Here is a 15,835-nt window from a genome sequence, read left to right as displayed (position 1 = left end):
GCTTCCAAGCTTGTTCCTGTCTAGTTGAGTTAAACTAAATGCTAAATGTTGGCTCAAATCCAGCACTGTACTAAGAATTCTATGAAACACTATATGAGTATTTCTCGAATGAAATTGCGTAACAGCAGTGATCAAGTAGCAAGAATTCTGTGTATTGGTTGCTTCCTGTATGAGACGTGACTGTCAGCTGGTCCCACTGTTGGTACGTCTGAGGACAGAGTGAACTGGAGCTCCTGCTGCGGGACTGGCAGTCCAGAGACTCACTCTTTCTTTTTTTTTACTGGCTGTGACATAAGCAAGGAAATGAGTAAGGCTACTCGAACGTCACCAAGCTGAAGGTTGGTGGAGAGTACAGATAAAAGTTCATAATTATGTCTCGGGAGGACTGTCTTAGAAAACAGTGTTTAACTACTGTGATTCAGTTTGTTGTCTTTATTACGAAAAAAGACCCAGCTGTTTCAAATTTCTCCAAATTGGCAAGTCGAGAAAAACAAAAAACTTTAAACACTGAACTGAAATTTGTGTAATATAAAATTAACATTTGCAGGCAGTCTAAGAGAGATTGCATATGAAGTGACACTACATCTCTTGCGCTGGCACTGCAGTATATGTTGGTGAGACATGAGTAATTCCATTTGAATTGTAAAACCTTTTGTTGGGCACAGTCACATCTTTTGTCTTGCGGTGAAGGTTATGGATTGACGACTAGGAGCTGGGAGTATGAATTTTACATTCTTGCGGAAGTACATCACTGCAGAGGCGCCCATATTGTGGTTGCCAGGTAATTGTATGTCACATTTACCTTTTTACGCCCCTTAAACCTTCAGTGAGGCAATTATATTATCAACTATAATTATTATTATTGTGCATTTTGTGACATAGTCTGTAATCCAGTTCTTTCCAATGATGAGCTGTTACAATATTTCCTGATGGTTGATGAAAGACAAGATATCTGCTATGACAGGTATACACTATCTGATGCCAGGCCCAGGTTAACAAGGCAACAACGATAATCCATGAGTTGAAATAAGCTCCCCCATCCTTTAAATTTCAGTTTAACTTAGAAAAATCTCAAATAGATGTGGGTTGTTGTTGTTTTTTTTTGTTTGTTTTTTTGGGGGGGGGGGGGTTGTACAGATGAAGCTCAGACTTCAGTTTGATGATTTGTGGTGACAGGCTAAAGGCTTCACAAAGGAGGTCCGTTTACATCAGGTCAGTTTTGTTCTGGTGCTTGGCTGTTGTCTACCCCCCCGTTTCGACCCCTATGGGAACGGTATGGGAAGTAATGGAGACCGGGTGGGGATTTTGTTGCTTGACACTGGTCAGCCTGTGCCAGTGCTATGGTTATTTAAGGAATGCTGACTCCCCAGTTTCAGCAGATCACGGGACGCTGCAAGGGATGACCATAACCACTAAGGCCAAATATGACTCTAAATGTCATGGTGTTCGTCTGTCCTGTGGCAGCGTTGCCACAAGTGACCATGTTAACCTGGAGACACAAACAGAGCAGACTCCCTGACCTGACATGTCTCTTTAAAAGATGAGTCAGTGCCGAGGTCATGGTTTGGTCTTTGGTCTGTGAATGCGGTTTGTGCCTGTGGTTTTTGACCAGTATTGGTGCAGTGTGACACATGGTAATAGGTACAGTTCTGACTGAAACCGGAGGAATACGTTTATACTCGCATGTTTTTTTTTAATACACATATCCTTCAAGTAATCATAATGAATAGTGCCCAGACTTAATGTCTGAAAGATTCCTTCCTCAATTCAGAAAGACTGAATTAGGCCAAACCTTGAAGGAATCTCTGCTAAATCGATGCAGGCTTCTCTGTATTTGACTTACTAAGAAAGGAGGTTCCTCTTTTTCTATTAATGCAATCTCTTCTTGTGTGTGTGTGCTTCTCTCCCGCAGAGTCCAAATTCTTCCTTTTGTCAGTGTTGTCAGCCTAGTGACTGTTAATTTTACATGGTAATCGCACAAAGAAAACAATTTTCTGTGCCTAGTGAGACTGTTTTTATCTTGAAGTTTAACAAACCCAGAGACAACACACCATACATAAATGACAGACACTCACCTTTATTTACATAATAAATACGTAGTAGGAAAAGTTGATAAAGGTATGTCAAGCTGCAAACAAGGTCAAGTGCAAGTATTCAGGTAGCAAGACTGAGGTAGTGAAATACACACAGATACCACTAGCATACTGGGGGAGACTCTGTAATTGCCCCTCTTCACCTGAAGCCAGTAACAACACCAGTAATGAAAATGGCCTGTGCTTTATCTTGTCAGCAGCTCCTTGCAGTAAACATTGATTTACTAAACAATAATTTTTATATAAGTACAGAAACAAGGGATTATTAGTTTATTGAAAATATTATTTGGAGTTGATTGATTTTTCATTTTGTAATGCCATTAAATGAGACTCCAAAAGACGTTTTCATAGTCATTAAAATGTGAAGCAGGCCTTTTAATGTACACCTTTCATTATTATACTGGAAGAAGGAAAGCAGTAGTAAACTGGAACGCTTTGGAGCTCATCGTATCCCATCAAAACAGGACTTAAAAATGTATCTCAGGTCCATTAAGTCATGGATGCTGAATCAAGATGAGTATCAAATCAGCCTCAAAAGGAGAGACACACACCAGTATCTTCCAGTTTTAGGCTTTTTAGGCTTTTTAGGCTTTTTGAGTACTCTGTCGTTTCAAGGCCACTATGAAAGTCTGCTGCATCATCACTTTCATATCACTTTTGTGAGGCCCCAGATTACCAGAAGATGACAGCTGTTGTTATGATGTTGACTTCAGTTTTCTGCGAAATGTCTCTTGTTGTGATGAGGCAGGGTTTACATTCATACTGCACTTATACATCATCCCGATTTTGCACTATTGTGTTGGAGTGAGAGAATGCAAACCTTGATAGTGACACATCCAAGTGAAAGTATAAAGCCATGACCTCACTAGGTTGGGCTCTCCAGAGTGGATACATCTGAAAACAATGGTCTCATGTTACAGTTTCGACCAAGCTGTTGAAAAACAATAGCGGGTGCCTTCACAGAAAACCTCAGGTGTTGTGTAGAAGAAATGTGATGAAGGAAAACGTTTCAGACAGTCCCCTCTCCTCTGCATTGTCACACATTTTGAATGCCAGCACAGATAATCACATCATATTGGTGTTGTGATATAGCATTTTTAGCTAAATTGAAATTTAAATGGTCATAAATGGAGATTCAACCTTTTATGAGACCAAACTGGACTGTGTGATCCCACCCCTTACCAGAAAATTGCTGAACTGAACAATTTTGATGTTTGTCTACTCAAAGAGGAGGAAGACGGATATCAATATTTCCATTGGAAATTAGCGTGCACAAATAGCTTTTAAGATTTGACTGGAAAACGCTAATATGGATGGAAATTGTTTTTTAAAAGTTATGTTTAGTTTTCAGATTAATTTACCTTTGTATGAATGTGGCTTAAGTAAGGATGTAAAGAAAAAGGGTTGGGATAGCAACATACATTGGGGGAAATAAGTATCCAACATGTCAACATATTTTTTTCATTAAACATATTTAAGTGCAGACATTGGTATTAATTCAATAAATCCACATTCCAACACTCAAAGAAGTAATGTCCATTAAATTAGATAAATATTGAACATGCAGTTAAAGAAACGCTGAACCAGGTGATTTCATTGATTAGACCTCTTAGAATCAGCTTGGTCAGTTCATGTAGCTATTAGTACTTCCACTCTTTCAAAAAAAATGTTAGCCATCTGTGAATGCATCATTGTCACCAAGCTGTCATGCAAGAACCACCTCATGATGGGTAGAAGTAAAGAGCTGCCCCAAGACCTTCACAACAAGATTGCTGAGCACTGCCACAGGCTACCGACTGATTTCTCAACTCAACTAGATGTTCACATAAGTACAATTGGGGCCTTTATCTGAGAGTCGTCACTCCACCATCAACCAGCCACACACAAGAGCTCCTCACAAGACTGCTGAAAAGAGCTCCAGAAAGACCTGGACAGAGAAAAAAACGGCAGTGCTCTCCACCACCACGGTCTCCCCGCACTTATCACCCCCTAAGACTCCATTACTGAAGAAAAGACATGTTGAAGCTCATTTGAAGTTTTTCGTGCGGGGCTGTTGCTCTTCTCATGGTACCAGCAGAATCCACATTTTTGATGGGAAGAGGAACGGCCCATGTATCAGGACAGTCTTGAGAAAAATCTGTTGCCATCCACCAGGACAATGAGGATGAGACCCGGGTGGGTCTGCAAACAGGACGACGATCCAAAACATACCGCAAAGGAGACTCTTAACTGACCCCCCCCCCCCCCCCCCCCCCCCCCCACACACACACACACACACACACACACACACACACACACACACACACACACACACACACACACACACACACTCCTCAACATTTGAAGAGTCTCTGCTTAGAAGAAAGGGCCAAATCCCCATGGACACTGTGAGAGATTATTTTATTCCTACAGGAAGTGTCTTAAATCCTGTTATCGCAAACAAAGGCTTTTCAACCAAGTGCTAAAGACATTTCAGTTAGTGTGTTCAATACATTTGTCCTGTGTCATTCCAGCTTAATGCGCATAACTTTTTTTTATTGATTGGAAAGTAATGATTTCTTTAGCTGTGTTGCCTTACTGAGTTAATACCAATGTCAGGTCTTAATAGCAATGTTAATTGTCTAGTTTGTCCAACAGAGAGTAGTGACAAGATTATTTTTCAACTATGACCCGGAAACCATATTAAAATGTTCATTTATGTCAGGAGTTGTGTAAAGAAAATTAATATCGGTTGATTATTGGGTTCTTTAAACGCTTGAATATCAATATGGGTATCGGCCTCAAAAGTCCTGCATCACTCGGGTTACACTGCTGATCGTTTAAAAAGATGGTTTAATGTGTGTAACATGAAACTGTCAGACTGTACATGTGCTGATCCCCCAGCCTTCAGCTAAGAAATGGTACACACATAAGAAACTTGTGCTGCCATTTCAAGCACAAGATCAAACGTAGCTCAGCATTAATCAAATGGAAAACAAGCTTAAAAGCTTCAAAGGGTTTCTTTGTAGAATTGAAGAGGCAGTTACAGTAAAATACCTACTAGTAGGCCCAATTAAGCCTACGAGCAAGTGTATTACTTCAAACACTCATCTGACACCCCTCTGCCACAGCTATTTTAAAGGAGTAGACTGGCACACCACGTTTCACACACAGGGCATACTCTGCAATGATGCATGCACACTGAGAATTGAGAGCAGGGACACCCAGTACCATTTCACCCTTGCAGAGTGCACGGTACAAAGTGCTCTTTTCACCTTTGAAATCCTAGACAGGTGGAACATCTCTCCAGTGTGACAGTAATGCAACTAGACACCTGACAATTTGGGTGCCACAGCTATATCCATTGGGATTTAGTCATTGCTATTACTGTGTGCATTTACTACAAAACAAAGAAATCCTTTGGCAGTGCAGCATTAGACACCGAGTAGGGACTTACACGTATGTGTGTTAGGATATAATTTGCAGTAACCCAGTCTATATAATCTTTATTAAGAAGCTGGTTACTTGCCATGAATTGTGCTCAGTATTTCTATTAAAATATTCCCATCATGTATATTTTGAAAAAGTGAATTAAAACTGTGCTAACACATATACCCTTGTAGCAATAGAGGCCTTTGTTATTTATTGTTTCAGGGAGTTTGGGGCCGAACTGTTTAATATATCTGAGCTTTTGATAGTAGAATATATCTATTAGTCAAGGTTAACTGATACAAACTGAATTCAAGCTTTTCCTGATTTTAAAATCTGTTTTCTGCCTAAAGGAGCTGTTGAATTTAGACCCTGATAGGATTATTGGAGTTAGATATTTATAGTGGTAATTTTTCTGGTTGTTGGGCAGCATTCACGCAGATCAAAATGAACTTGAAAAACTAGCTGTAGATACTTTGTTAACTTTAAAAGCACATATTTGCCAAAGTGCATCTTGCTGTACTTTTTACTGCTATTTGCTTTGTTAATACAGCAAGGAAAAGTACAGTCAGAAGCCAGGCTTTTATGTTGAACATTGTCATCAGTTCAGTTTTATCACGGGCTGCTTGGCTGCAAGTCCATGCTGTGTCCAGCTGATCCCCCATTCTGTTGCTGGTTGGCAGTGTGTGGGAACATCCACGGCCTTGTCATCGATCCATGGTCAGGACCCGTACCCTGTCCCTAAGGTTAGCTCTGTGGAACATTCTGGGCTCAGGCCCCAGAGAATAGTGACATGTCAGCAGCCCATTCAAATGAACAGGCTGAGGGTAGCACTATGTTAGCAGTGCTGGGATGGGGGAAGGGGAGGGTTTGGGAGTGCTAAAACTGGTGCTGTGTTAACACTGCAGGGTTAGTCCAGGGAGCGTGGCTCCATGAAAGGTCTGGTGTTCCTGGATAGGCTCTGAATGTTCAGAGCACCAGACAAAGTGAAACAATCTTATTCTGTTGTCAAGATATGAAACAGTTGCTTACTTCCTCTGTCTGATTTCTAATTAAATTTGTTTGGGACTAAAAGGGTTAGGCAAGGTGAATTGTTACTCCAGAGTTCACTTTCTCTCTTCAGTATCTGATATCATGCACAATGATGGTAGTCAAGTTTTAGGTTTACTGTCATGCTGGTGGTTCCGTCCTCTGAACAACATTAGCCCTGTGTGAAAAAATGCATATATCGATGCAGCAGGAGTGCCAACCAGAGCGGTGGGCTCTGGCAAAACAGTTGAACCAGTATCAACTTTTAACCAGCTGCATACATGTACACATTCCTGACAGATTACTTTGTATAACGTGAATGCAGCATTTCTACTGTTTACTTTGTTGTTGTCATGACGAAAGATAAAATTTGCAGCTGTGATAACATTCGACTTTTTTTTTTTTTTTAAAGTATCAACTTTTACGTATATATCCATTGGATCGCTTTAAATTGTTCCAACTCATCTCAACAACATCCCTACTGCAGCCTGCTGTGTTATTCTGAAAACATGCACATGCTGGTGGCGCTATAGGAAAAGCCAGAGGATCAAAATCAGCAGGTTTTTGAGCACAACGGGATATCTATACAAAATTTGAACACAATCCATCCAATAGTTGTTGAGTAATTTCAGTCTGGACGAAAGTGGTGGACCGACCGTCCGACCCACCAACAGAGTGACATGACCATCCCTAGAGACATGACGCTAGCATGGCTAAAAATACAATTTGGCTTACAATTTGATGTAAATGCTTTTGCAGTACTATGAGAGCACACATCTGTAGTATGAGTAACCACACATGGAATCTAATTACTAACTTGACAGTGTTTGTGTCACGCTGAACTCTGTGAGGGTCGCTGTTATTACAAAGGCCTGCAAACCGAATCATGAACAAAGACAAAAAACTACCAACTTGCACGATCTAAAGCTAGACCACTGGCCAGACCGGTGTTGTGTAGTAATGGTATTAGTAGAAGCGATAGTAGTAGCAGTATCAACTGAAATCTTTTACTGCTTGCACATTCGTAGGGAAGTTGAGCCGCCGTAGAACGTTGGTGTAATGCGACTTCTTCAGATTGTGTAAGAATTTCTCCAGAATTTAGCATTTCCATCTAAGCTGTTGAGCCATAAATGCAAATAAATCACGCAATAGACTTTTGGTCTGAGGTGTCATTGGTTTCTGTTGTCTGGTGAAGCAAACATTAATGCCAGAAGGGTTTGCAGTTCTAGCTGCAGCCTTGTAACCTCCCTACATCCCATGACATAAATAAAACTCCTCTCCAATGTAGTTTTCACCCAACAGCACTGCTGCAGAGGCGTGTTACATCTGTATAATGTCAGATTGCCAAATTACAAGTCAAAATGGCCTACTTTAAACCAGTGGCTCAGTCAGCGGTCAGTGTGAATATCTTTATTACAAACTACTGGCTGTTATGTCTATGTGGCACTCCACACATTCACTCACATCAGCGTGCAAGTGGGAGGTCACAATGTTTTCACAGTGCATAATGTATCATTTTTGTCCCCTGGAGCACAATGGGTTACAGTAATCAAAGGGCTTTAAATATCAAGCACCATTAGATAATACCTTTATTGATACTGAGCTCATGTTTAATGCAGCCCACATGGCTTCTGTTAGTTTGGTAGAAATGACACTGAAAACGGGTGTAGGTTAGGTATAAATGAAGATACACAGAGGACAGAAGCTCAGCAGTCTTTGTGTGCATGCTTCATATCTCTGGGTCAGGATCAGGCAGGAATACAAAGCACGTTGTGTCTTTAATAGGCTTGCCCTCCCTTGAACTTGTAGCTCTCTCACTTAATCACATTTGATCCGCTGAAGCAGCAGCGAGAAGGAAAAGCTAAAGGGGCTTCCTCTTTTTGGTGTTCATAAATGTTTAGTTCCTACAGTTGATGAAATGCCAGCATGTTGGTCACATGTCTTAATATACAATGTGTTATTACACTCAGCATCAGGAATACCTCAAAAAATCTCAAGATACACGTTTAGGTTGACTTTAACTCTCATCTTAGCATTAGCACTAGCCTAGCTTTATAATAGGGACAGCCCAAAAGATCAAATAAAGGAATGGGGCTTAACAGTTATAATTGTCCAGGTGCTTCAGACCACTGTCAACAATTTGGTTTGTTTTGGTTACCTCATTTGGCAACAAAATACTCAATCTGTATGGCCCGCCTGATTGGAGAAACTTTTGCCTCAAGGAACAAAAGCTGCCTGTTTTGATTTACTCCACAGGAAATGTTGAAACTGAAACTAAATGTTGAGTTAAAAGAAATCAAAATGGTAGTGTACAGAGAAAGATGGGTGATCCGATTATAACCAATCTGAACCTAACTGAAAGTGAAAAGAGAACTCTGTTTTGCCGTTCATCTCTAAAACTGGCTTCTGAGATGACCTGCTGAAAGTTATTATCCTTTCTATTGTCTTTATTCTGTAAAATAGGACAACATCATCTCTTCCATGTCTAAATGAATCCCTACAAATTTGTGTTTTGGAAAACCTGTTAACCATTAACATGTTAAACCACAGCAATTTTGTCATAATGACTCCAATACTGCATTTCTCCCCTCACATTATTCTCTTATTCAATGGCTTGTGTGGCTGTAAATATTTGAAAAATGTCAGTGGTGAGCTCCAACTATTGGAGGACTGGACAACAACACGCACAATCACACTTATTTCTGTCATTTCTATTTTTCTGCCTCTCCTGCTTTTGTCAGACATGCTAATTGTTTGGCTTGAGAGGAAAAAATGTACTTGGGCGTTGATGGCCCTGCATTGCAGTGATTAGTAATTAGACTTTTTTTTAGATTTAATGAGTAACACAATGGCATAAAAAGTTTAACCTAGCTGGAATGGTATTGCTTAGCTAACAATATGTATCACCATTACAGTGTAATATGTGTAGAGAAATCAGGTATCTAAATTTCAGATGTAAGATTTTTATTGAAGAAATATATTCATTCTTTGTAGTTTTATTGAACTAAAACTTGCCTCAGACTTTGATAAATGATGGTTTTTGGTAGTAAACCCTGCCTGTAGAAATAATACACAGCATTAAAAGGAGGGAGTATATATTTCATTGATGTGAACCGAGCTAATGCAGATTTAAAATTGTAAGGTCAAAGGTTTGAATAGAAAATTGTAGAAAAATTGAGTGGTTATTTTCTTTGTGGCTAAAGGTTCCATAAAACAAAGTGTTTTATATAGAGCTCTCTGGTAGCTTGTGTTAAATTGGTGTTAATGCTTAATGCTTGGTCAGAGAATTAAATAAATAACCCATCACCATTTATGAATAGGTATTGGAGCCCTTTTTCCATGCCTTTTTAAAAGCTAATAAAATGCTTGGAGTAATTATTTGTATTTCATTTAAATGGTTTAAACGCTCATATATAAACAGTTCTTTACATGAAAACTTGTCTGAAAATGTGCCTGAATTAAATCGTTTTACTGTGTTTACTGTGAAAATTGTTTTAAAATGTTATTTGTCTTTTATAGGTCCTGTCATCACGACCATTGATCAGATTTAATGGAAACCAAGGGGTAAGAACGTCTTTCTTTCTTTTCACCTCACTGCCCCCCAAATCTCATGCATACCCACTTTTATTTAAGTGTAAAATATTTATGAAAATGATAGCAAGCAAATAGTGTATTACGACAGTATTATTACAGTTGGATGAATCACCAGTTAGTCGCTGACAAGTATAGCAAAATTTAGGTGTCAGTGCCAGACATAAATTTACATTCATCACGACGTGCAGCATAGTTCAAATACTCAAGAGAGAGCCTTTTGAAGCTTTGATACACACACGCTCTCAATCAGGACATGTGATAATGCCAACATGGCAAGCTAGCTATTTTTCCCCCCACAACATGACACTTCAGCACATGTCTGCCGTAGAGAGAAGCAAGAAAGATGCTGCTGACCTGAATGTTTGAATGTCATGAACTTTTTGCCATATGTGTCGTGTGCTGTGTCCACTTTGCTTAATCCTAATGCAGTACTGTCAGTGAGACCTGTTCAGAAACACGTTCTCCTGATACTGGCCACAACATCTGGTTTACTTTGCTTTGCCTCGCAATGTCAGAGTGCCAAATGACAACCAGCTCCTGCAACATCTCTTGTATGGCTGGAAGAATACATACTGAAACATCTTTAAATGTCATGTTCGCTGCCTCGTTCCTCATATTTTCTCAATGCACAATGGATTTTAAAAGGAAGCTCTGCTCTGTCAGATATGATATATAAAGATCCCAGAAGGAACATGTTTGTTTTCTTTGTAAAAGTCTTTGCTTTTTGTCAGTAGACTCATGTTCCTGTTTATAGTAGTAACCGTGTGCTGATGATGAAATATGATCTTAACGCACCAACCTTTTGAGACATCTGTATGATACTATTAAGTATCTTTTCACATGTTCTCTTGGAAACTAGATCAGATCAAAGTCAGATGTGTTGATAATAAGCTGCTCAAGTGTCACTTCTAGTATCAGCAATATGAGCAGCACCAATCATAACGTGTGTGTGTGTATGTATGTATGTATGTATATATATATATATATATATATATATATAATAAGCAAAACTGAAGTTATCTCTGCCTGTCTTGTCTCTTTGCTGCAATAGAAGCAAGTAAATGAATGCAGATGGTAGACCAAGTGAAGAATAAGTAGCAATGGAAAAGACTGCATTGTTTTTTATATCCTAGAATGGAAGAAATTGTGCTTCTTTCTGCAGATGGTACCTGCTTGTTTATGATAACGACTGAACTCTCACATGGGTGCCAGTGCTCCTTATATTGGCAATTAACTGTCCCCCATGAAGACAATAAACATCCTCGTGCTCACAAGCATTCTCTGCATAAGCAAACTGCTTCCTGCACGGGCAAAAGGCACGGTTTGCATGTGTGAGCCTGCCCATTGTTGAACAGTCAGTCGTGTGCACTTCTGTTCATGCAAGTTGCACTTTGGTTTGACGTCCAGTGGATTGATTTTCTTTGCTATCCATCTCATTCTAAAGTGTTTTCATGATAGGTTGTTTGAGGGTATATTTTCCACATGGTTATATTGCAGACAGTAGCAGGTTTTTTTTTTTTTAGCATCTTTTTATATACATTTACTATACACACATACACACACTGCCTGTTCTGCATCCTATTCCCCTGTGTTGTGTATAGGGTTGGACACCAGGTTATCCTAGGTAATCAAATATGATAGAAAACACAGGTTTGTGCAGTGTTGAATATGGGCCCTTGGTGTAGAAGTATGATTCATTATTAATAAATCGCTGCCGGCTACACTGCCAGACTGCTACAAGTGTCAGCATCTAAACTGTCCCTGCTTAGCTGAGGATGATTATTGCCTTGCTTACCCCGAAAGTGTTTCCTTGAAAAGCTTTAGTGTTGCCACATCCCCAGATTTCAGACGTGGCGCTGATGAATAACTCGGCAGCAATTTCATTGGCCACAACTACAAAAGAAAAACAAATGTACTAAAACGTGTGTTTTTTCTAAAGAATGGAAGACAGTTGTTGAAATTGCTTTGCATAAAAAATTATTCATGACAACGCAAGAACATGGAGCTGTACCTATTATTATATCAACTATAAAAGTTGAGAATACAGGAGGAAATGAGATTGGTTTACATTGTAACCTTCAGATGCATGAAACATTTATTGTAAAACTAGACGTTTGTGTCATGAGATAACAAGCAAAGGCTTTTTACAGACAGCTGCACACACATCATGTGTAGCTCACCTGCATTGTCAGTCCTCACAATTCATGCTGCCCATACTGCTGGATAATATACACACTCACCCACACACAGTTTAATTTTAAATGTATTTTTAAGCTTAGAAGTGTTGCTGAGGGAATCACTGAACGCATTCCAAGCTTGCTTTTCCAAACACTCATAAACAGACCTCAGGCAGCTGCAGCAGCACAGCAAATTTGCTCAACATTCACTGTTTGATTCACTGTTTGTTTGTCTGTAAGAATTAGGCTGTAAGATATTGGATATGTTAGTTGGCGCAGTTCAGTTTGTGTTTTTCTTTTTTTTGGTTTACGGTCTATGATGTCTACATTTACATAGAATAGTAATTATTCAAGCCAGACTGTCACTTTGCATCAAGCGTTGTTCTTTAAACTTAATGAGCTTTATTGAGATTGAATAAAATCCCATGAGTGGCACTCTCTCACCAAACCAGGCGTGATCCACTTTAGGCTGCCAGCCCACTGTCACTCCTTGTTGGGAACACTGCAGTGCAGAATCCTACATTAACACCACGTTTCATGCTCTTTTCCCTGTATCATCAAGGGTTTTTTCACATTTGTCTTAGAATCTCTGCCAACAGGTATGATCCTGGAAGTTACCTTTGTGTTTATTGGCAGATAATTCAGTGTGACCCTTGCCTACCCTTTTACAAAAAAAAAGGTGCAGAGATCATTTGTTAACTGGCTTAAAATCTCTTTCATTTAAACATACATTGAAATATGTTGGGAACACATGCTCACACATGCATACAATACACATATATGACCTTCAGGGTCATGCTTGTCAATTGCACTCCTCGGACAGTAGACCTGATGTTTATAATCTGATGTTTTAGTGTGCTGAAATAATAAAGTAATGTCTGTGTTTTACTAATGCAGCAGACTCACCCTGGTGGAAAATCTGTTGCTGTTGATATCACTATGCTAGTCATAAGTGTGAAAGTGGCTTAATTACACAGCAGATGGCCAGCTGTCACAATGAGATCCAGTATTCATTCACTCCTATTCATTCATCTGCTGTAGACAAAGTGCTCACACATGCGCACACACATCAGTATTTCTTCCACCTTGAAGAGAGTGGAATTCAAGCTCTGAAAACAGATGAAAGACGTGAGGTATTTTTCCAGACAGACTCGGATTCAGATTTGAAGTGGCCAAAAAAAAAAAAAAACGTGTCGGCTGAATCAAACACGTATGATGCAGGAAAACCCAGATAATGGATGTTGCTGCTTGCGTTCGTGCTCTCAGGTTTTCTCCTGCACATCTAATTGTGGCTGTTGACTTTGAACAGTCCGTCATTATGTCCAGTTTGAGCATTTTTGAGTGTGGCAGATACACTTCTATGTTTTTACACCTCCACACTGATGACAGCCGCCATGGCCAGTCATTTTTTTGAGTTGTCTGTACGTCAGTCCATCTGTCCCATTTTCATGAACACAATATCTCAGGAACACCTGAAGGAACAACTCAGCGGTGTCACCTTTTTAGCTTTGTTTCTCCTTATTTTTCATCTCACATTTTTGTCTTTCTTAAGTCACAGACTGACAAAGTCAGTACAAAGCAATACATTTCCTCACGTCGTATTTCAAGCGTTTGATCAGATGGTGTACACAAATTTACAGTGCGATAAGAATAATCTTTTGTTGTCTTTCCTAAATGTTTGCGAGATTACAAATGCAAGTTGCTAACAAGTTATTTCCTTCCCCATAAAATCAGATTGTGTATGTCGAGACCTGGTGATTGGCTGTAGTCTTCGCTATTAGTTCACTTAACTTATAGCAGAAAAATGAGGCAAAACTGGGAAGCAAAGCATTTGATGTTCTCTGTCATGGGTCCTATATCTGTCTGTATGATTTGTTCTCACTCTCTCTCTCCTCTGGCCTTGGAGAGGGTACTAGATGAACTGTGTGGGGGTTGGTCCTCTCCAGTGACCCCAACCTGAAAAGAGGCATTGTTTGCTTGATGTCATACAAAATGAGAAGATGAGTACAGCTGCAGGCAGAATAAGCAGAGGGTTGTTGGACAGCCTGTTTAAAATCTGCTTGCAGCACTAGAAAAAGCTGTAAAAAGAAGATTGTTTATTGTAGAGAGGTCCTGCCCTTCATCCAGTGTTTAAGAAATATTTTTATCTTCTTGAAAGTGTGCTCTTCTGTTGGTTGGTTTTTTCATTGCTGTTTTCTCTTTTGTGGCAACAACATGGTACAACTCTTAAAGGTTTGATAAAAGGCTATCACAGAGAGTGTTGCAAGCTTTTTAATTTGAAAGTTAAACATATTAAAAAGATGTTTTCAACTGTGGCTTTGTTTTTTGTCAACAAGCAAACGTTATGTTTACAATCATTGTTATTCAGCAAAATGTAGTGTGTGTATTCTTGAGGCCTGACAGACATGCTGAATTAATTTCCTTCCTCATAAAACATTTGCAAAACAAAAGGTTATGACTATCACTTCTGCTCCCTGAAGGAGAGGAACAAGTATGAGATATCATGCCTCCACGTGGCCTGACTGTAGACACTTAAGGCATAAGATCTCTGGTGATGCATGTGAGGCCCTGCCTGCACTTATATATCCCAACACAGTCATCCTTCGGTTTGATAACCGCTCTTCACCGAACTCAGCTGTGCAGCGGAGTAAACATGTATTGTACCTCATTCCTGTCCTTCAGGGGACAGAAGTTATAGTAATAACATTTCCTTCCCTTTCAGTTGATTCACTAGGTACAACACATTTAGTATGGGGCATGTATTCATGCCCTACAGAGCAGCCACTAAACCAGAGTCAAACTGTGTGCCCTGTAGTGCACCATAGACCTAGCAAAAAGGACAGAATGACCCACGGAAGGGGCAGTGACATCTAACTGATGACCAACTGGGTGCTGCACAGATATCACTCACATATACCCCTTTAAACAAAGCCCATGATGTTGCCCTGCCCCTGGTTGAATGTGCCCTGACACCGTAAGACAGCGGAAGATCTCCGCTGTTGTAAGCCAGGGAGATAGCCTCCACAATCCAGTGAGAAAGCCACTGTTTAGACAGGGCTTTGCCCCTGGTCAGATCAGCAAAACAGACAAACAACTGGTCACATAAACACACACACTTAGTGTCGTCTATGTAGGTGCACAGCACATGCACAGGACACGGGTAATGCAACCTCCTCTGCTCCTTTGATGCAAAAGGAGGGGGGCCAAAAGCTCAAGAGCCATAGAGCTACAGGCTGCAGGCATAATCTTAGGCAAATATAGCGCAGTCAGGTGCAACGTAACCTTGGAGTCTTCCGAAGTGAACTTGGTAAAAGACGGATACACAGATAAAGCACCCACTTTGCAGAGGTTAAAGCAAGAAGCAGTGCGGTATTGTAAGAAAGAAATTTCATATCTGTAGACTCAAATCGAGTACCACTAAAATCCTCAAGCACTAAAGCCAAATCCCATGAGGGGACAGCCAGCAGACTCTATTAAGAAGTGCATGGCAAGAGGGTGAGCGCCTGGCGTCACTCCATCAAAACCAACATGACA

The 15,835-nt window shown here is 40.0% G+C and overlaps 1 protein-coding gene across 2 annotated transcripts in view; it reads left to right on the top strand.

Annotated features, from left to right (window-relative positions):
- The window catches only part of ell (elongation factor RNA polymerase II), a 35,289-nt gene that overhangs the window by 3,545 nt on the left and 15,909 nt on the right, over nucleotides 1–15,835 (top strand). For both annotated transcript variants that reach the window (XR_009925449.1, XM_062424976.1), the window contains exon 2: nucleotides 10,050–10,094. Coding sequence is in view for 1 of the 2 variants with exons in the window: in XM_062424976.1 (XP_062280960.1) it covers nucleotides 10,050–10,094 (45 nt within the window). In the remaining variant the exon portion in view is untranslated. The remainder of the gene's footprint in view (nucleotides 1–10,049; nucleotides 10,095–15,835) is intronic.

Source organism: Scomber scombrus, chromosome 8 (assembly GCF_963691925.1).
Source record: "Scomber scombrus chromosome 8, fScoSco1.1, whole genome shotgun sequence".
NCBI lineage: Eukaryota > Metazoa > Chordata > Actinopteri > Scombriformes > Scombridae > Scomber > Scomber scombrus.
This window is presented reverse-complemented; position numbering and strand designations above follow the sequence as displayed.